The sequence below is a fragment of the Taurulus bubalis genome (assembly GCF_910589615.1).
Source record: "Taurulus bubalis genome assembly, chromosome: 17".
Classification (NCBI taxonomy): Eukaryota; Metazoa; Chordata; class Actinopteri; order Perciformes; family Cottidae; genus Taurulus; species Taurulus bubalis.
The window spans coordinates 18,783,448-18,811,407 of record NC_136605.1 but is presented as its reverse complement, the minus strand read 5'-3'; the positions used below and the strand labels follow the sequence as shown (position 1 = coordinate 18,811,407).

The window sequence follows — 27,960 nt, the reverse complement described above, 5'->3', positions numbered from 1 at the left end:
AAAAAAGAGAAGCAAATGAAAAGCAAATCTTTGTTTGCTCTTAAAATTAAAGCTCCATTGACAGTTAATTAGAAAACATCTTGCCTCTGTGGTTTCTTGCTTTGGAAGATGTGTTTCTAACACGTAATATTGATTGAAATGTACCAGGGCAGAGGATCGGCTTAATTTAAAGACATTCACTCTTGATAATACTTAATTAAAGAAGTTCAGTTGAATCATTCTCACGTCATTACAGTCATTTCTAGGAAAATTACTTTAAAGATTAAAGGAATATTTTACCCCCAAAATAATCATTTGTGGATCAATGACTCGACCTGTATTATTTTGAATTCTTGAAGAAAACTTTGTTTTGCCTCCACGTTGAACAGGGAATAAAAAAATTAAGAAAAGTCTTGATGAGTTAAACTAAATGGGGGCCACATTTAATTACAGTCACAAGCATCCTCGCTAAAACCTTCCTATTTAAAATATTTCGTACTTGTCCGGACTCACAGCGACTTGTTATGCACCTGCACAACAACATTTTTTAAAGTATTCCTTTAAGTATAATTGTGCATTGTGAACATTGCTGGAACGTTGCATATACTTTGTGAGAAAAACAAAAAGGTATTTTTATTTTTACTGTAGTTGTGTTGATCTTGTAAGGAAGGTTCATTATGAGGACAATATCAATGACTGAAAAACAATGATGAAAACATACACTGTTTTTTTTACTCAAACTCAACATAATATCTTTTGTTCTGAGACACTACCACTCAGCCGCAGGTTCCTCATGGTTTAAACATTTTATGGTAACAACAGCTGTTCTTATGATCATGTATTTGCTTCATTAAATTGTACAGACTTCCATATTCTTAGATTTTTATTTAATTTAATTAAATAAAATATTACCTTGGATGTTCTTATAAAAAGTGCTATTAGTGGGATGTAATTAAAACTACAAAAGGCTTTTTATTGAATAGAGAAATAATTGCAAAATATTTTGCAAAATCTTTAAACATTTTCAAATTCAAAACAGGTCAGTATTTACTCAACAGTCTCAAACTGAAAAGCCTCATGAAAGCTGTAGTTGTTGGATACTAATAATCTGAATCTGAAAGGTGTTTGCCAATTATACCCACACATAAAAGCACAAATCTTGTTTCAGTTTTATATAATAAAGGGACTCATAATTCCTCTAATTTGTTTGACATTGAACATAAACTATCCCGGAAGTAATGTGAGTCGGAAGTCCGACGTGACTTCCTACGTCATCACGCATAGATAGTGCACGCTCAACCCGACGGCGCACGTTTGTTTTGGGTGAACGACAGAGCACCACAGCTCGCTACTGAAGTTGCTGAAAGTGAAGCGTTTCAGTGCAGAAGCAGCTTTCCGCTTTTCACAGACGAAGAAACAGAGTGAGGCTTTGTATTTTGTTTCACACATACGCTAAATAATCTGTTCGTTGTAACGTCAACTATGAAGACTACAACCGGAGCTAACTGTACCGTTAGCTGTTTGGCTAACAGTAGCCTCTGCATGTCAGGACTTCCTCAAAGCTGAGCATCACCTCTGCAGAGCTTTACTTTCACTTAGTTAACGTTACTCCCCTGTAAAGTAATAGTATAGTCTCACTAAAATGTACATCCCAAGTGATGGGATGTATATTTTAGTAAGGACTAAACGCTCAAATACTTTTATATTTATATTACGTAGCACCTCACAATGTGCAATATGAGACTAATCCCTAGTATCATTTATATGAATCGTATCTCGTCTTATATTTAGCAAATAAGTGAACGGTTGTATGTGTCAAGGGATTATGCAATACATTGCAGTAATGCACAATATCCTCATATGAATGATGTAACACCGATAAGTCCCTTAAATGCTAACGTTATTACCTTTGCACTCATGCAGTAACTTTATTTGTAGAGGTAACTGTAAGTACTTCCCGGAGAGTATCTGGTTTTGCTGCAATGCATATAACAATTCATAAAAGGAAAATAGGTGTACAGTGCAGTTAGTTGAATGAGAGACGTCCTGCATGCAAGTGCAAGTAATCAGATGGAGAATAATCAGTGGTGGAAATACTCATGTACCATTTCCTGTTTCTCTTTCTTCCCCAGGATCGACAAAATGTCGTCTACTGATCCCATCATCAGATCGAAACAAACGGAGAAAGAAGTAAATGGAATTTCAACACAGGTCGTCTGCTCACAGTTCAGCAATTACATATTCATAGTTCTCACTCAGTATGGAAAAATGGGGACATTGATATCTGTAACACCTGACTCCAGATCTAATGACATCAGCACACCAGCGTTCTCCACCAAAGTCCTGCTGGGCAAAGACGAGGTATGCTGGATTAAATTGTTCTGATAAATATTGTATCAATGTGTTATAGACTTGTTCACAGGACATCAGACAGACTTGTTGGGTAACTGATGCCATGCTGTGAAAGGGCAGATCAGATGTGTGGTCTGTGGTCTGTTAGTTTGCACAAGGCAACCTATTTCAGCCCTGCATTAGCGTGTCATTTTTAACTGGCTTTCAGTGCTAGACATGGATCATCAATGGATGAATGGAGTATAATTATGTTTGCTTATTGCGTTGACAGTGCAGGACTTTTTTAGAGACAATCCATACTGTATATACTTGCACTCTCTTGTAAGGTGTGGGGTTTTCTGTGAGGAAAGCACAGTGTTGAAGCCCAGTAAAACAGACTGTAAGAATAATCATGATTGGATGTTTTTAATGTAATGTAATTCAGCTTTAAGTCAACAGCCAAGTCTTCATCTCTGTTATTGGAAAGTTTACCGAATTTCACAGCAGCCAGACAACCTGCGACAACTACATCAGGGGTTTCATTAAAATATAATTATATTGTAAATCATATTGAGAGACGTGCTAACGTTGCTTACTTTGGGAGAACTTCACAGAAAGAAATTACTTTTCATATGGTGTGTGGAATATAGCCCAATCAATAAAACTGCATGACAGTAAAGGCGAGTTATTACTATTTACCACATAGGCGATGGCAGTACAGAATGTAATTGGAAAAGTTTTTATCAAACTTGTCCCAGTGGGAATGATTTGAAAAGTGAGCTGATATCTATACAACCTCAGTGTTTGAAGATATGTTGAATAGAGAAAGAGATTATTGATCCATCTGATATCAAATAGAGTAAAAGGATATGGTGTCCGTGCCAGTAAAGCGCTACAGGCTATTAATTTCCTCATTTTATCAGTCACAGGCCAGGCCTTTGCACATACAAAGATTGTAGAAGTCCTTCATGTTAATCATCAGTGAAATTTCCTCTGACATAAACATGTTGCATCAAAGCATTTATCTGTGTAATAATCTAACACCTGATTTGCGTTTCCCTTTTCAGCCACTGACACATGTTTGTGCCAAAAACCTGGCAACCTTTGTGTCTCAAGAAGCTGGCAACAGGCCGGTGTTACTGGGTCTGTCACTCAAGGATTCCTCCATAGATGCAATAAAACAAATGAAAGAGATCATCAAAAGTTGTCAAGTCTGGTAGGGAGTCAACATAATGGACACAAAGCCTGAAAACTGGCTGAAATACAGGCCTTCTGGATGCCCCCAATGTCAACTGAAGGACTTTACTATTTACTAAATGTCAGTCTGTGATATGAAGACAGAAAATAAACTGATGTTTGTGCTGCAAGACAGAATTGTATAATCCAATTTCATTGGCTCTGATCTTTTTGATTTGTTGAGCCAGTGAAGATTTTTTTGAAAATATATTTGAGTTTATTTGGTTGTAAAGAGGGATTTTCTGCAAGTCACTGTGCTCTTAGAAAACAGAAGAATGAATGTCCATTGGCTAAATTATAGTTTGCAAAAGGAGCGCAAATAGATCCAGTTTCATCACTGTATGAAATATGTATTGACCTTACTCCTTTTGTTTGTTTGTAGTACTTCATACTGTTTGCTATTTTTGTCTTTTTAGAATGAAAACTTTCAAAATTGTTTCATTAAGAGAATTTAGAAATAAAGCTAAATAAACCACTTTTAAAATGTGTCTTTTTTTCCTGTCTTCTTAGCCCCAGCGAAGGATATTTTAGGCTTTGCACTGGACAAATAGTTTAAGCATCACAAATATTCCCATCAAACTGGAAAATTGGGCCATGCCCTGTCTAATCTTTGTAATCTGCTTTATGTATCAATCACATCTGTGTAACACTGGGTGAAATGCAGTTAAACATTCATTTGGAATGATTGTCAACACATTTGCAATCTGCAATGCACTCTGTAGTTGCGTTGATTTATTGCAAATCATGCCTAAAAGCAACGAGGAAAGATAACTATTATTTAAGACCCATCGGCTGAGATGACGATGGATTTAGCATCATTAAAAGGGTGTAAAATGTAATAGATGAAAGAATTAGTAATATGTGAGAGTCCTTTGGAATCGTATATGTGTGATTGATTATGATATATGGGTTGCGACAAGGGCCTTGACTTTGTAATGTTGAATTTATGTCTCAATTATTCTTGAAACGTCAAACTAGTAAAACATGGATGTACAGTATAACCTGCATACATATGCCAATTATCAATTTTATACTCCATGTTTGCATCAGAGAGGTGTTTATTCCACTTTATGCTTCATTTCCTATTATTTACGAGTTGGTGGTTGATTGTACTTATATTGTATATAAATGGTAATGAAAATATTAGATATGGAATATTTTAATCACACTTTTTCTTTGGCTACAACGCAATCTTTTTTTGTTGACAAAAGTATAACGTGCAAATAAATCATGTAAACAATAGCAAGGCATACAGAACAAATATGTAAGGCAATACAAGTACATATTCCATAATTTTCCAGAAGTTTATTACTTCTTGTCGTGAAGGCTAGTTGATTCGTAATCCGTCCCAGATTATACATCACTAACGTGATGACGACACACGTAGAGCTGCAGACACGTGACCCGGTTACCTGCGCGGCTCAACCTGTTGATCTCTGCTGCGCCTCCGACTCGCCGCTTCAAGAAACAATTAAAAACCTCATCGTTTCCTTTGAAAGTCAGTCTTTTCCACGCTTTTCTCAGAGGATACGTTTCAAGCTACGACACAACTGTCGAGTTTTTCCAGTTCGAGGTTTTTCTTTGAGACATTACTCGCCGAGTTTGTGGACTTCGATTTCAGCCACGCACCTGTTTCAAACAAGGAAGTCCAGGCTGGTTGGACCCGTTGTGGATAATGTCGGCAGGGCGTCTGTAAATGGCAGTGAATTAGGTCGGTTGTCTATTCTGAAAGGCGAGTTTATTCCCCATGTTGATCCTATAATTACGTTTTGGACCGTAGCCTGCGGGATAACGCTGCGTCCACCCTCTCCGAGACAAGGTGAGCTGTTTGTTGGCGGTAAAGAAGACATATCAAGACAGTGCATGATTTAAACAACAGTATTACAGCCTTTCACCTCCATCTACAGTAGTTTATTTAACGAATTATTGTGTTATTTGTGTAACAACAATCTAGTTTTCGTTGTGTTCACAGCAGAGAACACAATTTAATTGAAACTCACATGTTACCTGTAATGCTACATTCACGCTTTTGGCTTGAACGCAGCATAAACCTCACACTGACTGTGTGTGTGTGTGTGTGTGTGTGTGTGTGTGTGTGTGTGTGTGTGTGTGTTTTTCTGTTTCAGATGAACATTTCTTCGGAGGCCATGGATTCATCAGCCGAGAATAGTTCTATGGTTCACCTGGCTGCACCAATCCTCCCAGACGTGACCATTATTCAAACGAGCAACGGGACCCTCATAGAAGACTATATTTTTCTAAACACAGTGGCTGCTCAGGCCCTCTCAGGGATATTTGTCTGGTCCGCCTTGCTCATGACATGCCACCAGGTGAGTTTGTTCCGTTTCACAAAAGTCATCGACAAGAATATCTCTAAAGCTTGGAGGGAAATCCCTGCACCACATAACACTAATGATTGAAATCCTACAGCCTCAAAGCATTGCACTCTTAGTCGAGTAAATGTAATCACAGATGGTTGCAGGATGACACATTGCACCTCCCTTGTCAGAGGACAAAACAAATGCTTATATCCACAAAGGATTATTACCCTGCAGCACAGTGTTGTGAGTTCAGTGTCTCAGCTCACACTGCTTCTTTTCATACTCGCCCTGGCATTGTCTCTCATCTAGTCATACACTATTCCAGGCAGGTGTTTCTCTTTCTACTTTGTGCTTGCGCTGCCTCGCCACATTGTGGGAATGATTTGCTTAGTTTAAAGTTGACTATGAGATTAAAATGGCCGAAAATCCTTTAGCTGATTAAAGGACAATAAATACACAGCGAGCTCTCTGTATGTTGGAGGGGGAGAATCAGGAAGAATAAATGATTCTTGTGTGGGTGAGTTACCCACTGTGCGCAGATGATAGCTTATCATTATGGTGTTATCATTGGTAGAGAGCAGTAGGGTGCAGTGTATTATCAGCAGGGAAATCAATTTATATTGAGATAACATTTACAGCGTTGTAAAGGATGAGGGTCTTGTCTTGTTCGCTGTGGTTTTAATGGTGTACAGCTGTTATAGTTCACAGTTTTAGTCAATGATTGTATTGTTTTGGTGCCTTTTATACAAAGCATAAACATGTTGCTTCCTGTGAGTATGAAAACAATCTCCGTTTAGGGATTTGTGACTCAATATCCAGCAAATTGGTTTCTATCGTTTTTAATGTAGTACCGGTTTGGCCAAACACTTGCCACGAGATATTTTAATTGAACAAATAAATAGCGAGTGTACCACAGGGAGAACGCAGCAGGTTTGCAACAGGCATCTCTTCGGACACGGGGAGAATAAAATGATCTGCAGAACTAGTGTTGCAATGCCGGTGGTGTTTCATCTGACTCGGCTCTAGAGGATTGCTATAGACTCCTAAACTCACATTCTGAATACTAAACAAGGAAAGACAATGACCTTAGATCCTCTTTGCTGTAAAGTCGCCAATGCTTTTCGGGCTGGAGTGCGGCTCATTTGTCTTTGTGGACTTATTGGTCCCTCTGAAACTTGAAGCATTCGGGATTAAGATCAACAGAGTAGTCTTACGGTGCGCTGCATGGCTGCGTCACATCCTTGCATTCAGATACAATATGTGCAATCACTTCTGTTTCAGCTATATATGTGTTAAACATTGTGGTTCCTCTACCTCTACTGTCAGGGCAGCCGATGCAGAAATACATCTGAGCTTGACTTGAAGCCATTATTCAGCATGCGACTATGCATTACCGTCAGGTCAGCTGTATGGAGTCAGGAAGGTTGTAGTCGGCTTTTCTGGTTTTTCAGGTAGATTGAGGACATTAGTCTCCAGTCTGCTTCACTTCACACGTAGATGGCCAAATGCATCACACCCCCGTCCTCCCAGTAATCAGCCTCTAATGGGCATTTCATCAAGCTGAATGCGCCTAGCAGAGTGAGACTCTGGATGTTGTTTAGTTTGCTTCTACAAATGAAGGTTTTTAGAAATAAATAATGTTCACACCCACGATGGTAGATTTTTAAATCAAAACGGCACAAAACGTGTTCAGGAATTTGTTTTTCATTAATTGAGCCGAAGTGCTTCTCAAAAAATCATACTATCCCTTATTAGAATAGTTCATTTTCTGCAAATATACTAAAAAATAATTGACTATTTGTTTCACCAATGTGTTGACTTTCTTAAGTTAACTAATAGGTCGTAAGTATCTTGGTTTGCTGAGAAACTTTTAGTTGGTTAGCGATTTACATTTTTTTATTTATTTAAATGGCCTCTTTATGAAGAATGAGTCATCAGTCATTATTCGAAAATGATTGCAACGTCTGGCCTCACAACAATATTCCCTAATACGTTTTGGTCTGTAATAAGCTCTACATTTAAATCTGCAGAGGGACATTGATGAAACTATTTCATAGGTTTTCCTATTACATATGCTAATTGTTTGGTTGAAGAGATCCTATGAGCATTAGTCAGATCTGAATTCAGTTATGCAAGGGTTAATTAGATTTACTGTATTATAGAGTATTGAAGTATTTCTATTCTATATTGTCGTTGGATCAGAGGTGTAAACCCTTCAGCTTTATGTTGCAACAGCTTTGTTTTTGATTTGTTAACATTGGTGAGATTAGCCAACCTGCAGTCATCTGCTAGCATTACCTAAGAGGGTGCAGTTTAACTGTACTTTAAAACACATTGGTCTCTGCAGACATACAGACTGTTAAGTGCTGGATTGGCGTGAGTTCAGAACAGATAAGGGAACACTTGTCTCGGCATCATTACAGTCACCAGTTGGGACATTTTAGGGATTCAACAATGTAATTTATCATTTGAATGATGCTCATCTGGGGTAAAACTGTTATATCATGTGTTTGTTCCATGACTAAAGGCGTAACGGTACACACATGTCACGGTTCGGTTCTTACCCTGGTTTAGGATTCACGGTTCGCTGCAAGTTTGGAACTGCCGGAAAAACAAATGCATTTATTTTGATAAGATAAGATCTAAGATATTCCTTATATTTATTACTTTATTAGTCCCGCAGTGGGGGAATTGCAGGATTACAGCAGCAGACGGGTAAAGTGCAGACAAGAGACACATAGTAAAATAAAAACAAGTAATATAAATAAACAGTAATAAAAACATACAGACGGAATACAATTTATTTATATTGCACCAGTTGAAGTGATTAAAGTGAGCAGACAATAATATCTAAAATGGACAAAATCTGAAGTGAAGTATTTTAACATTTTGGGAAACTATTTTCATTATAAATATTAGGAACGTTTCAAACACTTCTGTATTACACTGTACAAACTCTGAACAAATAATTAAAAAAACTGTAAAGCATCTCTAATGCTATGAATTTCAAAGTACATAGAAAAATAAAACTTGTGCATTATATTAGGATGACGTGACATCAACACATTTACCATGCCTATGCTGCTGACGGCATGAGGCTAAAAGCTGCCGGGCACCCGCGCACATTATGTGCATTATTTCACATTATGTGCGTTATTCCACATTACGTATATTCTGCTTCCTCCAGGCTGTGATGGTTCGGTACGAACACATGAATCCTTACAGCCCAACAAAAAATTAAGCCTTGTGTATAAAACTAAAGGTCACTAGAAAGAATAATAGTCCGATTGTCTGCCATATGCTGTCAATAAATGTTGTCCGCTGCACCATATCACCTTTATGGAGGCCATATGGGAGTTTTGTGTTTTTTTTTTGTTTTTTTTTAAAGGTTAAGAGCTCAGTGAACTTTACTGATCATATTGTTTGCTTCTGTATCTGAAGTTAAAGCGGTACAATAGAAGGTGTGTCCAATAGGTATGAAGCTGGAATGTTTTTGGCATCATCAAAATGGGAGTGGTGTGATCTTTTTGTTTCATAGTGACAGATCGCACAGAGCAGTCAGTACTAGATCAAATGTAGCTATAAATAATGTCATCGCGAGCCTTTTTGATTGTTTTTCATAAGCTCTCTGGTTGTTGATGTATCACGTTTACAGCCATGCGGTTTATATTGCTTTTGCGTCAAAGCTGTAGGAACACATCGTTGGCTACAGTATGTCATTTCCTACATCATGAACAGAAATTTAAGTTTCCTGCATTTTCTACAATAAAAAAATATATATCACGTGGCACACAAACAACCCACAAAGTTGCAAAATGTCACATTTTCGGTAAACTAAATAATATTTTTTGGGACCGATTAAGGGAAATTGGACATTTTCCCACGGCACACTGGTTGAAAATAACTGGTTTAATCCATAACTCATGAGTCTTGTCAGTGAATTCACATTTTTCTTGTTCACTTAACGTTTTCCATATTCTTTGTTTCTGTATTTTCAGATCTATACACACCTTCGGTCCTACACTGTCCCCAATGAGCAGCGCTACATCATCCGCATCCTGTTTATTGTGCCAGTCTACGCCTTTGATTCTTGGCTCAGCCTTCTCTTTATCAGCAACGACCAGTACTATGTCTACTTTGATTCTGTTCGAGACTGCTACGAAGGTACGGATCACAAGTATGACTCTCCTTGACGTTATTTGCATTTTCTAAATGGCTGACAAGGAACTGACCAAACTAGTTTTGCACACCAGTCATGGTTTGAGATGTTACGTTTCTAGGAGGGGTTGGGAACATCCTTTTTTTGTGCAGTAGTTTTTTTTCACTTGCAAATGAGAAGAAGAAAAATACAACACGTCTTTTCTTAAGGTGCAATATTCAAATATTATATCAACGCTGTTCTGTACATTGTAGTTCAGTTGCCTTTGCACATTGCAACTGGCATTGTTTATTTGTTATGTATGTTTTAAGACCAATTTACTTCACCATTGGCAAAGGTGAATCATATGCAAAATGGATTACAAGTAATTTGAGAAAGGGGGAAGTAAGAAATACATAATTCAGGAGATTAGTTTCCAGTTTGCAGGCCAATTTTGTGGCTGATTGATAAGTGCAGCGCATCAGAAAGCATTAAGACTAGAATACCAGAGAGCGACTGCGGCTAAAACATAATGAACCTTCTCTTGACTGGACACCATCTGCATTAGCTTCATTTAATCCCTCTTTAAATAGCAAGAAAGGATTAGGAAGGAATTTCCAAGACACAGAACCCTTGGAAGCTTCTTAATGTAAGGACTGAAACAGTTATTGTTCCAAAAAGTAGGACTAATTATTTTTTTATCATGTGGATGTTTTCTCCTCTCAAATTAGTTGACCTTTTCAAAAGAAGTTATACTTGTAGGTGACGAGATATTATTCCACAGTTTAAAAACCAGGCCGTGGTTCATGGGGTTTACAAGGTAACGCTTCTCTTTCTGTTGCAGCGTTTGTCATTTACAATTTCCTGAGCCTGTCCTTTGAGTATCTGGGAGGAGAGAGTGGAATCATGTCAGAGATCCGGGGGAAGACCATACAGTGAGTGCCCTCGTTCCAATTCATACATGTACACACCAGTTTGGTACCGGCTTGAAGATTTTAATAATTATTTTTTAAATGATACCTTGATGAACCTTCATTTTAGCTCGACTAGGATAAATTGCGATATGGTCATGTTTACGATCACAAAAGGGGCAAAGTGTATCTTCCCACCCTTGAATTAGCATTTGGTGTGAACAACCCAGTGAAAGGGCAATAAACAAGTACTTAATCTGTGGATCTTATCCTTTATCTGAGAGCTTTCGACCAGCCTCAGACAGGCTGTGTTCCATGTCTGACTCAGCCAGAGCGCAGCAGATCTTTTGCATGTTCTGAAGACAGTGGAGACGCTCATGTTGAGCCTTGATAAATGGTGGCATCGCTCAGCACCGTCCACTGGGGACAAGGCACAAATTCTACATCTTCACTGCACTGCCTTGCTGTTACACGTCCTTTAGGATTTCCAAAGACAATGCTGAGGATAGTACTGTAGTGAGTTCAGGTCGAGTATGTATTAATCAGCAGCATGGCAGATTAATGAGATCACACAGACCATGCTCACAATTTAGTTGTTGGCATGTTAGAAACATGGTCTCTTCTAGCTGCACATAAAACCTACTCCTTTTCTGATAAATATTGTATATCGACATAAGCTTCAGTTTAATATGTCATGGTTCATTAATAAACTTTATTAAGTGTGATATTCCTAAATAATACACATGGAATGTACACAGCTTCTGTGGGGAATTCACAGAGCAAGAAACACTTTCACTCGCAAATCCCACATTTGTTTCTCAAATTCAATTTGACTGCATAACCATGCTCTCATTTGCATGAGGTCATGAGGTCATGAAAACGATTAAAATATTTAGACGTGCCGACATTACGCTTTTAAATTATTTGTTATTTATAGAAGTATTCTGTTTTTAAAATGTGGTTTTCCAGATTTTTTTCTTATGAATTAACTCTGGATTACAAACATGCAGACACGACACACCTTTTTGAAAATGCTTCTTATCAAAAATACAAAAAACAACACTGTAGAAGAACAGAATCGTTAAAACACGAATGCCTTTAAGTAAACTGAAAGACGCTATGTGGTCCATCTCAGCCGAGAACGAAGTCGGCTGAGTTCTTCCCTAAAGGCCTGAGCGCAGGCCTCCGTAGGCTGCATCATGCACAGGCTTGCAGCCGGGCCCTGCCAGAGAGGCGGTGCTTAATGCCCGGAGACAGCAGCCTTAAAACACCTCCGTTTATGCTGCATACTTACCGAGAGGTTCAAGCGCTCCTCCGGTCACAACGGTCCTGCCCACGCAGGTCTTTTCTCTTATTACTCTCCATTTCACCCTCTGTCTATCAGTCGCTGAGAAGGATGAGGTGCAAGCTGTATTGTTGTCTGAGTGGAAACGGTAGACTTTTCAAGTCGTAGAGCTTGTATATAGTTTTTCATAAAATCTGAGAATTGTGATCCAGCAAGAAAATCGAGAGTGCAAATAAAAAAACCACGAGTCTCCCGGGAAAAATTGGCACGGGTGTTCAAATATGCTTTAGGGTTGGCAAGTATGCTTTAGGGTCAGTGAGTTGAGACCTATTCCTCCGCTCTGCTTCTTCCAGGCTCAGTCCGTAAGCGGAGTCAGTCTTTCTCACCAGTTTGTTTATTTCTTCTGCCTCCCCACCCTCTAAACTGCCTCCTAAATAGTATAAATTACTTCTGCTGATACCAGAGCGGATGAGTCGTACCTACTGTCCAGTTCTTCAGTATTGTCAGACCAGTCCAGTTGTTATTGCGGTTGTTTTAGGCCAAATTCATTCAGTTAATCTGCCGAAGACATGAGACCAAGCAGCCTTTAAATCGACTGTCTCACACAATGCCTGGAGCTACTACTGCACATGTATTGTTCTATGGGCTTGTAAAATGGCCGCAGTGTTTGTTTTTCATTAATTCTCCAAATACTAGTATTCTGAATTGCAAATTAATCAAAATGAAGCTGATTGTATGTGCAACTACACACAATATGGTGCAAGCAGAGTGTTCAGTTTACATCCATAGTTTGTTTATAGCTTGAAATAACTCCCAGTTGGGATTTTGTCATGTAGGCAGCTTTGCAGGAACAATATATTCTCTATTTTCTTTGTCAATTGTCAGTGGCAACTTTTGACTTTTTTTTTCTTTTTTTTATATTTGGAACATCTCTAAATACATTGCCGTCAAATACAGCACCAGTCAGAAAATGTAGCGTATAACTGAGTTAACGGAAAACTGGATAAAGCAGTTATAACAATTATTTGTATTATATACTGATCTGTTAAATATTTACTTGATTAAAATATGTGTTGTTTTGGCTCAACACATGGTGTCCCTCATAGTTTCCTATGAAAAAATACTAAAACAATGAATCCATTTGATTAATTGCTGAAACAAAAAATAAAAGCATTTAAGCAAGCCAGTGTTTATTGTGTGGTGTTTCTATTTTACATGTCACTCAATGCATATTTGAACTTGCTTCTGTTATCTGATGCTAATTGTTTCAGTGTTGACTTGATGGCTCATTATTTCCTGTTGCCTTCACAGGTCAAGTTGTCTGTACGGTACCTGCTGCCTCTCCGGAATGAGCTACTCCATCGGCTTCTTAAGATTCTGCAAACAGGTGAGCCTCATCCCCTTGTCTCCGCACTAGAGATGCTCCTTTTGACCACTGAAATAAATGTACGCCCACTGAAAATAAGAACATGTCAAATTGTCTTGGAAGAAAACAAGATAGTGCACCGTACATTATCATTCTGCCCAGATCTCCAGACTGCTTAAAAATGACAGCTTTTATAATTGGCTGTGTGCTTTTCAGAGGACAACATCCACTGGTGAAACAAAACAACTGAGGCCAGGTGAAAGCGGCTTGATAAAAAACACAGAGTGATGATGTGAGCTGTCAGTGCAGCGCTCCCTCCCAGTGTCTTGGGATGCTGCACAATCTACCAGCAAAACACTGATTAAAAAAAACAAAATATATGGTGAAATGAACTTTTCTTTCTTTAGAAGCGAAAAGTGATCAACAATCAGGGAGCCTCCATAGGGGGCTTACGTGAAGTGTTTTTAAAAGGAAAACACGACAAGTTCTCTCTGCTGGCATATCTGAAACAAATCGTAGTTAAAGGATCTTTCTTTGTTGAACAATTAAAGAACTGCACAATCAATTTTTAAAAGAGCATTATACATTGTCGCATAAAACCCCCATCAGTTTGCTGGGTGTCAGTGCAGTAAAAGTGTTGGCCTCAAGCAAGGGCTTAGCATTGATTTATTCTGCTTTTAAAATAGGTCAACCTCATTAACATTCATGAACAGCAAATTTCTGAAATCAATATATTGAACACTTGAGATTATTAAATGCTGTTTTGCAGGTCAACTTCCAGGAAGTGAGTGGCTAACTGGATTCAAAGTAGTGATAAACTGCAGTCTGACTTATTTATTTGTTATTTTTACTGCAAAACTCGATTTATATTGATCACATAGTGTTGGCAATTGGAGAAAACAGCACTGCGTTCGTCTTTAAAAGAAAACTTCAAGGTGAAATATACGCAACAGCTCATCAAAGTCAAATAGAAAAACTAGTGAACACAACCCTGGCAGAGCACAGGATTTTAATGGTCTTGACGGACTTCAAATGAAGAGCAATATGGTGTTCAGAGGACAAAAAGATGATTCGATTTGGACATGGAAATACGAACCAATTATTTTTTTGCAAATATAATCGGTGCACGATATTACCAGAGATGTGACCTACAAAGGTTGAAAAGGGATATTTAAATTTGATCTTGAATTTAAGACATTTTTTTATAAATCAAAGCCAGTTGTTGTTAAGCCAGGTGTAGCACGAACGCAGTCACAAGGAACCTTCATCTATTGTACCCTCAAAAGAACAACAAATCCCTGGGATGCAGGATTTGGCCCAGTTTTTAGGAAAATAAGACCTTAAAGTTGTCCTACAATATGATAAAAGACTTAAACCTACAAAATACTACTTTGGATGAAACAGCAGCTTATCCTCCAACCTTATTTCTCAGAAGCACAATTAGTTTAGGTTGCTTTTACACATCAGTGAATAATGTGTTAGCCCCTCATCTAAGCAAACACTGAAGCTTCCCTAAGAAGTGCAAAGAATTTAAATGTTTTTCCATTTGACCCAACCACCCACAAAATGGATCAAGACACTTTTTAGCCGTCCAATTAAATGAAAATGTCTGTTTCAGTGTGAAGTACACACAGTGCAGAAGCTAAAGATGCTCTAATTTCCATTTCACTGGGACTTTAAAGGGAAGAACAGCAGCCAGAATACACAAGAAGTTGATGTAGAAAATGAAACAAATGTATTGACATCAGACAGAAGTTATCAGAGAGTAGCATAGCAGGAAGTAAAGATGCAAGAGTGGACCACAGCACAGATGCTAAGTGTGAGGATGACAATAAAAACATTGACCTTGTGAGCAGATGCATACATTTGTTAATTAAACTGTTCAATCAATTTCAAAGAACTCTGATGTAGTAAAACATTATAGCAGAAAGAAAATGCTTTGGGTCATTTCAAGCTGTGAATTTTCTGAGAAATGATTTAGTATTGTAATGGGAAACGCCGGCAGGCTGCTCACAAAATAAAAGTCAAACCTGGTGACTATAACAGATGTGCATGTCATCCTAAATTCACAAAACCTTTTGATGCATCAGTTTGAAGTAGAGCTTTTAAGTATGTAGTTTCAGGATATAATTAATGAACATATTATCTTACATTTGTATTGTGCAGTTTACACTGACACTCACATGCAGCTTAGTATTAAAGTATTAAAATTACTAGATTTGTATAGAGTCTGTGTGCAGTTATATTGACTAAATTAATTTAAAGCAGAAACGGTGGATGGCTTTTAATCTACTAGTATTATGAACATGCATTGTGTTTGGAATATTAAGCATGTCAGGAAGTATCGTGCAAAATGATTTGCTTTGAAGCTTTTAGTACTGGCAGTTTTGGCTTTCCCTATGCCTGTTCTAGTGCCAGCCTGTCACTTAATATTCTCAAAGCAAATCAGTTATCTAAATGATTATTGATGTCATTTTTTCAAGCCCACGACTGATTTAGACTGGCCGTTCAAAAAAAGCTTCCCTCTGACTAATCAAGTCCAACACTCCTGGTCTGTTGCTTTAAAGTGCCGCGACGGGAATGGGAGTTTGGAGAAACCTCTGTCAAATTGGTTGGTTCAGGCTTCAATACACAACAGGGGACACCTGTCCTCCAGTCTGATATTGCATGCAGGTCCATGTTTGCCGACCAAACATCCTCCTTCTCCACATCGGTATGAAGACATCAGTATTGGATGGTTTGCTTTCCAGAACAACAACTTTAACAACAAATGTATTTTATAATTACCTTTTTAATTAAGGGCATTCAGGTCTTTTAAATATTTGTTTGACATTATGAAATATGCTTATTTGCTTACTTGCTGGTAATTAGATGAGAATATGAAAACATCATATCTGTCCTTTTTAAGTATAAAGCTGCAGCCAGTTATTTAAATGTTTTATTTAATCTTTATTTAATCAGGCAGTCTCATTGAGACTCAAATCTATTTTTCAAGAAGGACGTTTACAGACTACATAATAACTACATAATAAACAAGGAATTCAAAACTGTTCAAAAATAATGTAAAACATCAGTTAATAAAGCTTTAAAATCTCCCAGGGACTCGAGACTTGAGTTTAAGGGCAGTTTGCGGTTCATTCCATTTAGAAGCTGCTGAGTACTAAAACCCAGTTCTGCCAACATTAGTGCATACATGAGTGATCTCTAAGGTTAAGTGATCACTGGATCTTTTGCTGTAGTGATGAGATTTAAATGAGAAAAGAGATGTGAGGAACAGAAGAGCTTTATGAATGAATAACACGAGATGGTTATTTTTTTTATTGGCTGTAAGAAGATTCATCCAACTGCGTGATACAGACAACAATGATGAGTCTGAAATGTGTAATTTGGGATATTGCGTAATAAACTATGATACGCAGGGTTTCACAGCTGAAGTTGAGATGGGGCGGCACGACAAAACATAATTGTGCTAAATTAGCTTTGCTCAACAATTGTAAACGGGGAAATTACTGGCATGTCACCGTCCAAATCCACCTTCATGCACCTCTAAAGCTGTGTCAGGAGGCGGCTTGACCTTTTTAGTTATGCGGTTGGTAGTTTGATCCCCGTGTCCGCATGAAGACGCTGCACCCCAAACTGTTTACCAGGCGAAAGTTTCAAATGCTTAGGATGCAACGGTTGAATACCATTACGTTTATTTTGTTTTTTTTAACCGGTTACATCTTATTTGAGTGCGCTGTACTAAAAATGTAAGGTTGAAAATAAGACTTTTTCTTGGCCAAGAAATAGTCCAACATATACACACTCATAAAACATTTTCGACAAGGTATAACCTTTTAATGAGCGAGTTCGCTTGTTGGCAGTGAGCAGTTACAGATCTCTTTCAGGTTCTGAGACGTACAAACAGATCGTGACGTTCTTCTTCATCTTCCTACTCCTCTGTGGTGTCCTTGCTTGTTTTGGTGTCTCTTTCTGAATTGCAATGTGTTCTCCAGGCAACTCTCCAGTTCTGCGTTGTCAAACCCATCATGGCAGTCATCACCATCATCCTGCAGGCCTTTGGCAAATATCATGATGGAGATTTTAAGTGAGCATCACCTCTCTTTCCATTTCATTCTTTATGTATCTCACGCGTTCCATGTCATTGCCAGCAGGCTTGTGTGCTGTTTATGTGCAGATGGAAATAATTTGCAAAATGGAGATAATTGTATCACCTCTTCACAGTTGGCACGATGAAGATGTTTAGAATTAAAGGGTTTAATTTCAGGCAAAGTGCTGGGATCAAACTTTCCTGTGGGAGTCTGCAGGTACTTTACTGCAGGTTGTCCCAGTTGTGTCAGGCATAATCACATCCTTCTGGCTGTTGTTGGGATTGTAAAAAGTAATTCAAGGGTTTTTGATATATGGACTAAATAAATATATATATATTTCTTTATAAGTTTTCCCCAGATGTAGTAAGTGTCTTGAAATGAAGACACTTGATTCGTATTGCATGTTGCACTCAGTAAAGCACTATTATAAAGGAAGATGTATTGTTTCATTTCATGCCTTTACTTTGAATGTGATACAAAGACGGAGCAAATCGCAGACTGACAAACATCATTTTAGTGTATTTGCAGTCGTACCAGATGAGACCGTAAGGGTCCCAAAAGAATATGGAGAGGGTAATACATCAATAAAAGTGTCTTTAGCGTGTAATCAAAAGCTATAAAATCTGCAGTCCATAAACTGCCTGACAGTTTTTCAGGTGCTCTTCGCCGCCGCTCGGCTCGGTGTCTCTTTCTAAAGGTTCAGCTGTGACGACACTTGTTTCTGAACTACTCCGAAGAAGCACAGGGTTTAACAAGGGCTTGCAACAGACGTTTCCAATCAGCTTTATATCATTACCCTCTTACTGTCGAGCTAAAAGATAGACATGATTAAATTCTTCCTGCTTATTTCTCCATATACTTCAACAGCAAAATTAGCAGTCATAAATAACTTGTCTTATTTCATGTCTTTATTTAAGCCCTGTAGCAAGACCATGATTATTCACTGATTGTTTACTTATACGCTTTCAGCCAACCATGCACTCTATGGATAGGAGTAATTAGTGTAGTCACAGCTGAGGCTTCAGAGAAGCTCCCTGGAATGCAAAGAGGGTAGAAAGGCAGCCTGACAATGAAATATAGACAAGTCTGCCTTTTTATCAAATGCATCCTGGAATAAGGACGAGTACAATCAGGCTTTAATAAATGCTTCAAGTTGGAGGATAAAACTACTTCCAGCTTCTCTGACAATATGGCTGAAAAATGTCATTTAAGCTGCCAGTACTTTTCATTCAGCCCAAAGTAATACATGGATCAAAAACATGAATAAATTGTGGCTGTCAAAAATGTATGGAAGTTGCCGTCCGCTGGCTTGTCATATGATCAAAGACAGAAACGTTGCATGGTCGTGAATTTACCACATTTGTAATGATGTGACTTCCCCTGCTCTGTTTCTGTGCAGCATAAATGGAGGATACCTATATATCAGCATCATCTACAATTTCTCAGTCGGCCTGGCTCTCTACGCTCTCTTCCTCTTCTTCTTCGCAACCAGTGAGCTGCTCAGGCCGTACGAACCCGTGCTGAAATTCCTCACAATCAAATCTGTCATCTTCTTATCGTTCTGGCAAGGTGAGTTCCCTCATTCGCTCTTTCTGCATCCGTACATGCAAGTATGCATTTCTGATCAAAAAAGGTTGCTGCTTTTGTAGGAATGGTCCTCGCCATCCTGGAGCGCAGCGGCGTCATACCCAACGCGCTCTTCATCGATGGACATGAGGTCGGCGCCGGCACCGTGGCTGCAGGCTGGCAGAACTTTATCACCTGCATCGAAATGTTCTTCGCTGCTATCGCCCTCCGATACGCCTTCACCTGCACCGTCTACCAGGAGAAAAAGAATGACGTGCCAGGTAAGCGCTGCAGTCTGTGCTTTGTCACCTCTCTCCCTTCTGCCCTCCCCCCCAGAGTATGGACTGACACTGGCTTGATAGTGTGAGCAACAGTAATTGCATTCCTCTGTGCCTTTGGCAGCCAGTTGGTCCAGTCAGACTGACTTTTAAAGTTAGATTTCATGTTCAAGCCCTCTATTTTACACTGATACTCCACCTGAATATCCACATGGTTCCAAATTAGTACTTGAGTTAAATGTAGTGCTGCTATAATCAGTGTGTGGGTCAGGTTGGAAGTTGGCAGGGGCTTTCATCAGCCTGAGGGCAGACATTGGGTCTCATGCAGCAATATGCTCTTCAATATCTTTTTTTGTTTTCTATTAATTTTTTGTTGAAGAAAGAGGGGATGTCAACGCCTGATTCAACAAACGTTCTTAACCAGGTGTGCTGAATGATTTTTGGTCATAAATTGGGGGCGTGTGGCCTGTGATTATTATTAACATGGGTAACGCTCCCTAAACGCACGTGTTAAAACAAAAACTTCTAAAACTACAATAATTGAGGGGGATGCCACCAAAAGAAAGCATCAGTACTGGTGTTACAGGAGATTCAAAAAGCATTGAAGGGGTATGTAAGCCATTCAGAAGCTTAATGTTGATTTAAATACAAGTGATATATGTAGTGAGTACGAACAAATTGTGGATGCAAGCAAAAATATGAAGCCATTTGTTCTTGTAGTGCTTCCTGCGTGAGGCACGTTGTTCCTCATGACTCAGAGGACAGTTGCCAGTAAAACAATGAAGATGAAAAGAGATTGAAACACCACTGTACAGTAACAGAACAGGGAGGGCGCGGTACGCCTTGACGTCAGTGCTGCTTGCAAGTAAAAGACAAATGGAAGCCATGGGAAAAGCCTTCCGCAGTGGTATCAATCATTTGCCTTTTTTCTTTCTTCCTGCTATAGAAACCCCTGTGTTCCCTTTAGCTGCTTAACAAGCAGCAGAACTGGAGGTGGTCATGAAAACAAAAACGTTCCTGTATCTACTTGATATACTTTTTTTTTTTTTTTATCAAGATGACAATTACAAAGGGATAGACAAATTGTGTGTTTGACAGCTGATTATTTCATTTTTTTGTTAAAAAGATAAATGTATGTTGTAGTGCTTCCTGCATCTAGTCCCCCACTGCAACTGCACTTTTTGACACTACCAATTACACTGAACTTCAGCTGGTGCACACCCACCTTCAGGTGTTGATGTGTGTGACTACAGATATTGCCAGACCTCCGGTTTACCCTTCCTGTGCTTCAGCCCTCTGTGGACCGGCAGTAAAGAGAAGCTCAGCAGACCGTGCCTAACTGCCCTGGACACCCATCTACCCATCCCACCGTGCCCTTCTCCTAGCCACCTCCATAAGCCGAGCTAGACAGCACTGCCAGTGAACCTGAAACAGAAGGCTGTGGATGTTCCCCCACTCCTTTTTTTTTTTTTTTTGCTTTGAACACCCTTTTAGTTCTGGGCAAAATTCAACCTGGGTCCCAGCAGGGGGCCAAGGGACCATCAGTGAGGACGATGCCTGTGACTGAATTGTGTTCGGTCTTTTAATATAATAAACAATAAACTGCAGCCAGTGAAAATGATGAAAGAAAGACATGGTGCCTAATAAAAATGTTTTAACCAATCAAATATTACAGCCATAATGTCGCTCAAAGGTTAGTTTATAGTCCCAATTACACAAAAAAGGTAATGAATTGATAGACAAAATACATTTTATGAAGCAAAAACATTCGTTCTTGATTCTGGAATATTAATTTGCTGTATTATAATTTTTTATGCCTTTTTTTTATCTACACCTCTAAATCAGCACCTCTAAAACTATCCAATTAATGTGTTGTATTTCTTTAATTTGTTTAAAGTTATTTGGGGGAATGGAAAAGTTCCCAGGCAGCCAAAGAAAAAACTCCAGGAAGTAACTGCCCAGCTTTTCTTTTAAAGCTGTAACATCGCAGTCACGTGCACGATTATCTTATCAATGATCTCATAACCTCCTTTGTTCCTACAGAAAACCAGCCTCCTATGCACAGCATCTCCAGCGGTCTGAAGGAAACCATAAACCCAGGAGACATGGTGCAAGATGCAATCCACAACTTCTCCCCAGCCTACCAGCAGTACACGCAGCAGTCCACACAGGAGGTCGTCCAGCCCAGCGCGAACGGAAAAGTGGCCACAGGCGCCAAGAGCGCCCGCAAGTCTGACAAAATCATGCTGATCACCTCTGATGATGAATTATAGCCCTCCTTTCCAGCAAGATCCAGGTGTTTGGGTCCTTGCCACCCATATCTCTGACCCCCTGGGGAAACGGCTGTATCGCACATTGCACAGAGCTGGATTGAATCCAGGTGTTTTAATTTTCGCTATCCTAGTATTTAAGATGGACTGCTGGCTTCTGTCCTGTTTTAATGAATAATTTAAGCGGCAAGAGGAGGAAGAAATTAATAGTACCTTTTTTAAAATTGATAGCTCAATGACCAGTGAACTCACCCGTCTTCATCTCGGCAGTAATAATCTCAGAGAGATGACATGTCACCTTCACGGTATCGGAGGCATCTGGAGCTGTGCAATTTCTTTAAATCAAGCTGCTGGATGTTCAGCGGCGTCCCTGATCCTGTTTCGTTCATTGTGTCAGTGCTCGTTCTCTGGCCGTCTGAAGTGCGTTCCCTCTGATTCATGTCAGTTTCAAAGAGGAAATGATTAATATGTGACTCCAGGAGAGAAGCGGGGAAGCCAGCGATGGCTGGGAATGACACTTTATGGACCGTCTCTCGCATCTGCTCATTTGAAGTATGTGCTGAGCATTCCTCTGCATGGTTTCCTGACAAATGGAAAGATTTGTTCAGAGACACATTCGTTTTGGAGCCGGCACTTCAAACTGCAGTCTGTAGCTCTCCGCAATCCTTTGTATTTACCGTAGCGTGGACAAATTGGATAAACCTGTCTCCTCCAAAGTGGGATTTCTATTCCTCTCATTAATTTTCCCAGCATGCTAAAGAGTTTAATTCAGTGCAACCAGACAGCCGTTCAACAGACGCTAACAATTAGTCTCTTGTAGCTTCTGCACTATTGTAAAAGTGTTTGGCAGAACCTGTTTTGTTTGAAGTGTTCACATCACTATTAGTGTTATAATTCCATGTTCCAGGGATTATAAAATATACACAAAATTGGATTGGTTTAAATTGTGGTAAATCATATGTTCTCTTTATTTAAAAATAACTTTGTTTGGATTATGAATTTGGAAAAATGTTATGTTATTAATGTGTTTAGTTCAGGGCCCTATTTCTCGTACCTGGCTTACTGAGTTAGCGGGCTAATTGTCAAGATAAGATGACGTAGGTCAGGCTTTCTCGGTTTCTCGAAGCAAGCTTAGATAAATCACCATAGCAACACATCCAAAAATTTAAACCTGCTCCCGGGCAGGCTTACTGAAATTCACTGGATAAGCTGGACACTCCCACCGGACAAAAAAGGCAGCTCCCTTCCTCATTGATGAAGGAGCGATATTAGTTATATAGTTTAATAGGGAGAGAGTTCTTTCAGATCGCCAGGATCCATCCTTTACATCATCATGACTTCCTGTACGCGGCGATATAGATTTTGCCGGCAAGGAATGATTTATTTACGAGAGCTTCTCGAGCCGCGGACATTGATCACCACAGGCGCAGCTGATCGCCCGTCTCAGACACAGACTATCAGCCGCTGCAGGCCACGCTGTTCTTAAGTTTATTTAGCTCTTAAGAAGCTTATGAATGTGTTGAAAGCACTCATCATTATATGACAGTGTTATTAGTACACCATGCATATCATTATTGTAGAACATGATTAAGGTGATCGTGATGAGAATACATTGAATTTCTGATTATGAATAATACATACATACTGATCCGCCCATACACATATTCAAACTCATATACACACATATAGTACATGATTCATACATGCATACAGTACATATATCCTCATAAGTATATATTTATTCGTACATATAATCTGATTGATTTGGGTGATGAAGCACTTCAAATTAGCCGATACATTTTCCCAACACTGACGCATTTAACTTGTCTGATATATTTGCGACGCTTATGTCTCGCAGCGGGGGCTGTTAAAGTTGCGTTCACGGCAACAATGTTGCAAAAACGTTGGAATATTCGCGACGCGTTTGCTGTGAATGACTACGGTATTGACTTCCTCATATGCCTTCATGATCATCTCCTGCTTCTCATTAGAGAAATAAAAAGAGGTTCCTCTGAGTTTATTTGCCATTGTACTGTTAGAACATGGTGGTGTCAGTGCTCCATTATCATCCCTTCTGAAGAGGAGCGCGCGCATTTATCCAGATGACTGACGTCTGGCTAGAATTAACGAGACCGTTTCAGCGCGGATCAGCCGTGAAGAAACCCAGATAGCCTGATGTCAATCATCTCGCTAATTTAAGATGGAGATTAGGACATTTGCTTGACTTTGTTTAGCCAGGTACGAGAAACAGGGCCCTGGCATATTCAGACAAAACCAAATATTCTGTGTGGAGGAAAAGTAACACAACAAATCTGTGTGGTTTCTTCTCCCGCTTTGTTTTTTTTAGAAACGCTATCTGTGTTTATGACATGGCAGACTTATAGCTTTCCTAGTTCATTATTGGAGACCACTTTTGTTTTCATATCTTCTTGTGCCAATTATAGCTGTCTTTCTGGGAAAGCAAAAATCAATTGATTTGGGTACAACGATATTATTGACTTTTGTGTCTTAGTCCTATTTTTGTTTGTGTAACTTGAACTGCGTGAATCTGCACATCTAGATGAGGGGAAAAGCTTTATTTGAAGGTACAAAAATGCAGACTCTTTATAGGAATAATTGACCATTCTTTAAATCAGAGTAGAAACAAATAGACTTTATTTGTACATGAGGGTAGTTCATTGAGAAAACATGTAAATAAATGAATGTAAAATAAAAATAATTTAGGTGTTTTTAATAACATTACACAATTCAATGAAATAAATATAAAATATATCTGAGCAGAGTAATGACTTTGTTATGGGTACATACTCAGTTTATGCTGCCTTATCACTGTCCTCGTCTGGCCTCAACATGTTTTGAGACCAGAACAAGGAAGCCATTAACATCTGAAATACAAACTTAACATAGAAACTGCTTTTGTTAAACTAACATTTCATGTTTTTTTACCCACAACCTTATACATGCTCCACTCCTTCTATGATGGAGCTGCTTCTGAATTTATAGTTAAAACCGCTTTAATCTATGTACTAAAACTGACTTTCTACATGTCTAAAGTTAAATACTGTAGCTTGTTGGACTGGCGAAGCTTGTGTGTGACATCTTATTTACTCAAAGACATGTTTTACGGACAGATTTTTAAATTAAAACCTTGAATACGTAGTCGAGATGCACAAGAAACCTAATCTCCATACATGCATTGTTATGGTTCATAAACGTGTAAAATAACCACTGATGTCTTTGAACACTTCCATTGCGGCTCCTTGGTATTGTATAACGAGCTGCAGTAGGAAAAAGATCCATGGTAGGTAATGTTTCTACCTCTTCCCACCCATATACATTGTCTACATTTCTGTGTAACACTCACTAAAGTTATTTACAGGTCTGCTTTTATTTCAGCAAAAAAGTGGCTTGTAGAAAATGTACATTATTAAAATATATGCTTGTGGTAAGCTAGCCTAAGAGCAACTAGTATTAGAGAGCTTGAATAGACCTGTGCTGGGTCACACTGGATGAAGGATTAACAACAAATAACTTAATTCACCTGGAGAGAGGTTTTGTCTTTTTTAATATGGCCATTATGAAATGTATACTTCCTACAGTTTTTACTTTTAAAATTTGCTGCCTAAAAGCATCAACCTTGGATCCGAATATGGTAACAAATGCCTAATTTTACAGCATTTAGTTTTTAAACTTTACCACAAGAGGTCACTGGAACACTTGTCAGAAGACCCTTCAAGCCGTATTGTCTTGTAAATGTACTTGTTTAAACATGTTATATCTATATATTCATATTCTTCGGATCAATCTTGACACAAAGAGATCTGGCTGGACAGTTTTTAGCAGCTTTGGAATTATTTTTCCCGGGACGGTTTCTTAGAGGTTACAAAAGCGTTAGCATTAACATCATTTGAAACTAAATTGACATTTTGAGAAAAGCATATTTTCCTTATGTCCAGAACAACAGACTAGGTTTACATGCCGGTTCCAAAATAGCATTTCTATTATTCTTGAACTAATAATAAACTAATACATACATGTATTCTTTAACTAATAAGGCCCAACTGAGAAGTGAACATTGAATTAATATTAGGTACCAATCTGCTGTGTTCAATTATGTACAATTTCAATGTTTGAGGCCATTGATTTGTAAGTAATGCTTTTCCAGCTAGAGAAATTATGTTGAATTTGTTTGCCTTTTGAATTGATTTTGCATCGTTTGATTTGGAATCTCACGTGACATCTTATTTGGTATTGTTTAAAACAATACTATAACATATTTACAAGTTATGAAGTAAAAGGACACATGTTCTTTACTAACTATGAGAACCTGCAGTCAGAATGTCCTTGTTTTGTTTTTTTAACAGTTGATTCTTGACTAATTGGCTGCAGCCTGTATTTACCTCTAGTCACGGTCTGTACGCTGACTACTAGACAAATAAGATTAAAGTTATGAAAATAGTTTTGTAATTGTGAATACAACTTATTTAGAAAAGGGTCAGCGTCAACATGGAAAGAATGATTACATAATCACACCACTCCCAGGATAGTCGGACATAAATATAGAAACATCTGTAATATATATATATATATTTTATACTGTATATGCATATAAAACTAAGTATCAGGAAAAGAACATAGGATGCATCAACGTAGAAACCAAGTGAAAATACAAAAAGTAAGAACACAGCATTGCCCCTGCTTAAAAATCACAGCAGGTTGTACAGCAGCATAGTTCCCCGAACTGTTCTTTGCAGCTATGGAACAGGGGGAAGACTCATGTCCTCTTAGCCAAGAGAAAATCCTGACATGAACAATCTCTATTGACTTCACTCCAAATTAGGAATGGATCCTCAGTAAGAACTGTTTGATTTCAAGTTAATTTCATATTCAGATATCTCAAAACGTACAACAGGAGGAAGGCGTTTACTGCATTTAGTTGCGGTGACATCACTGTTTCTAGAGATGGGCGTCAGGAGTTCTCTTGCAGAAGAGTGTGTCAAAAGCAAGGCTAACGGCTACCGTTTCAGAGTCACCAGCAGCAGCAGCAGCAGCAGCAGCACGTCTCGTGACCCAGCAGTAGGAATGATTTCTATTTGGACGGAGTTCTCAATGTAAAGCGACAAAGGAGGCAGTGGGAGCTTTATCATTTCGGTCGTCTGTAATATACAGGAAGAAAGTTGAATTGCATTTCACTTGTATGGATCACTCATTATCACTATATCCAATATGGATTACCTACCAAAGAGTGGCGTATGGCGGAAAGACGCACCGTAAGTGCTGTGGCATACGTATCGGAGCATATGTCCTTAGGTACATTATTAGGTCACACCACGTTTTATCATCACGCAATTAAGCCCAGCTAACTTCAGAAATGCAAGAATGGCTTCTGTCTGCCAGCTCTAATTCTAGGAATTGGTTGCTTTTCTTTTATACTGCATATTAACAGTTCCTTAAGTGCTCGACAATGATGGAAGCAGGACCGTGTCAAATCTTCTGAATCCGAACAAATGCTCATTCATCTTTCTACTTCTACATCGTACTCGCCCCAAATCTGCCTGTTTTAATCAAATGGCATTTCCAACAAGTATTCACCTCCTTTGCGTTTCAAAAATATTAGAGCAGAAGTTGTGAATACTTTCTCTCGCCAAAAGGGCCACAAAGATACCAACAGAATGTCCAACCACCGCCGATGTCTGAACACAGCTTACTGTGCACAACACTTTTCAGCCCCTCTGACAAATCCAACGTTTTCAAGCGTTGCATGAATGAGCTCTAATGACAGTGAATGTAAGGTAAAAAAAAGAAAAAATGGCACAAATGTCCATCTTTTTATAATACAACACAAGTCCAGCAAAGGCTTGCATCCAAAATGTGGCCAAACAATCTGAGTTTTTAACTTTCAAACCTCGTTACCTCAAAACTCTTAAATTAAGCCGAGGCAGACAACAGAAATATAAATGATAGCGCATCACGAGTAGAGGCCTTCAGTCATCAAACTGCATAATGCAGTGCTCTCAAACAGCCCAGAGAGCCATGTGTAGGCAGGTTTCAACTCCAAATCAAACACTAAAACAGGTGATTTTACTGCTCAGTCCAACAGAAGAGGAGCTAATCAGTGGAAACATCTGGTGTGTTTGGCCGGCTCTTAAAAGGCAACTGGTTGGAGACCACTGGCAACTGTAGCTGTT

At 38.8% G+C, this 27,960-nt stretch overlaps 2 protein-coding genes across 2 annotated transcripts; both read left to right on the top strand.

Moving 5' to 3' along the window:
* Positions 1-1,302: 1,302 nt before the first annotated feature.
* psmg3 (proteasome (prosome, macropain) assembly chaperone 3) lies at positions 1,303-4,014 on the top strand. The gene is made up of 3 exons (XM_079233527.1): positions 1,303-1,400; positions 2,112-2,340; positions 3,378-4,014. The coding sequence occupies exons 2-3, from the start codon at positions 2,122-2,124 to the stop codon at positions 3,528-3,530; spliced, it is 372 nt and encodes a 123-aa protein (XP_079089653.1). The 5' UTR covers positions 1,303-1,400; positions 2,112-2,121; the 3' UTR covers positions 3,531-4,014.
* A 1,658-nt stretch (positions 4,015-5,672) lies between these two features.
* tmem184a (transmembrane protein 184a) lies at positions 5,673-26,592 on the top strand (the record flags this gene model as incomplete). Its single annotated transcript, XM_079232971.1, has 8 exons — positions 5,673-5,876; positions 9,866-10,031; positions 10,850-10,940; positions 13,513-13,588; positions 17,563-17,654; positions 19,058-19,227; positions 19,308-19,505; positions 21,546-26,592. The coding sequence occupies 8 exons, from the start codon at positions 5,673-5,675 to the stop codon at positions 21,773-21,775; spliced, it is 1,227 nt and encodes a 408-aa protein (XP_079089097.1). The 3' UTR covers positions 21,776-26,592.
* Positions 26,593-27,960: the final 1,368 nt, after the last annotated feature.

What these genes read in the sequence shown, in the direction of transcription:
- psmg3 (XM_079233527.1), top strand. Translation starts at nt 2,122, where the DNA reads ATGTCGTCTACTGATCCCATCATCAGATCGAAACAAACGGAGAAAGAA. An exon ending in TCCTGCTGGGCAAAGACGAG is followed by an intron (nt 2,341 to 3,377) that starts GTATGCTGGATT and finishes TTCCCTTTTCAG; the next exon opens with CCACTGACACATGTTTGTGC.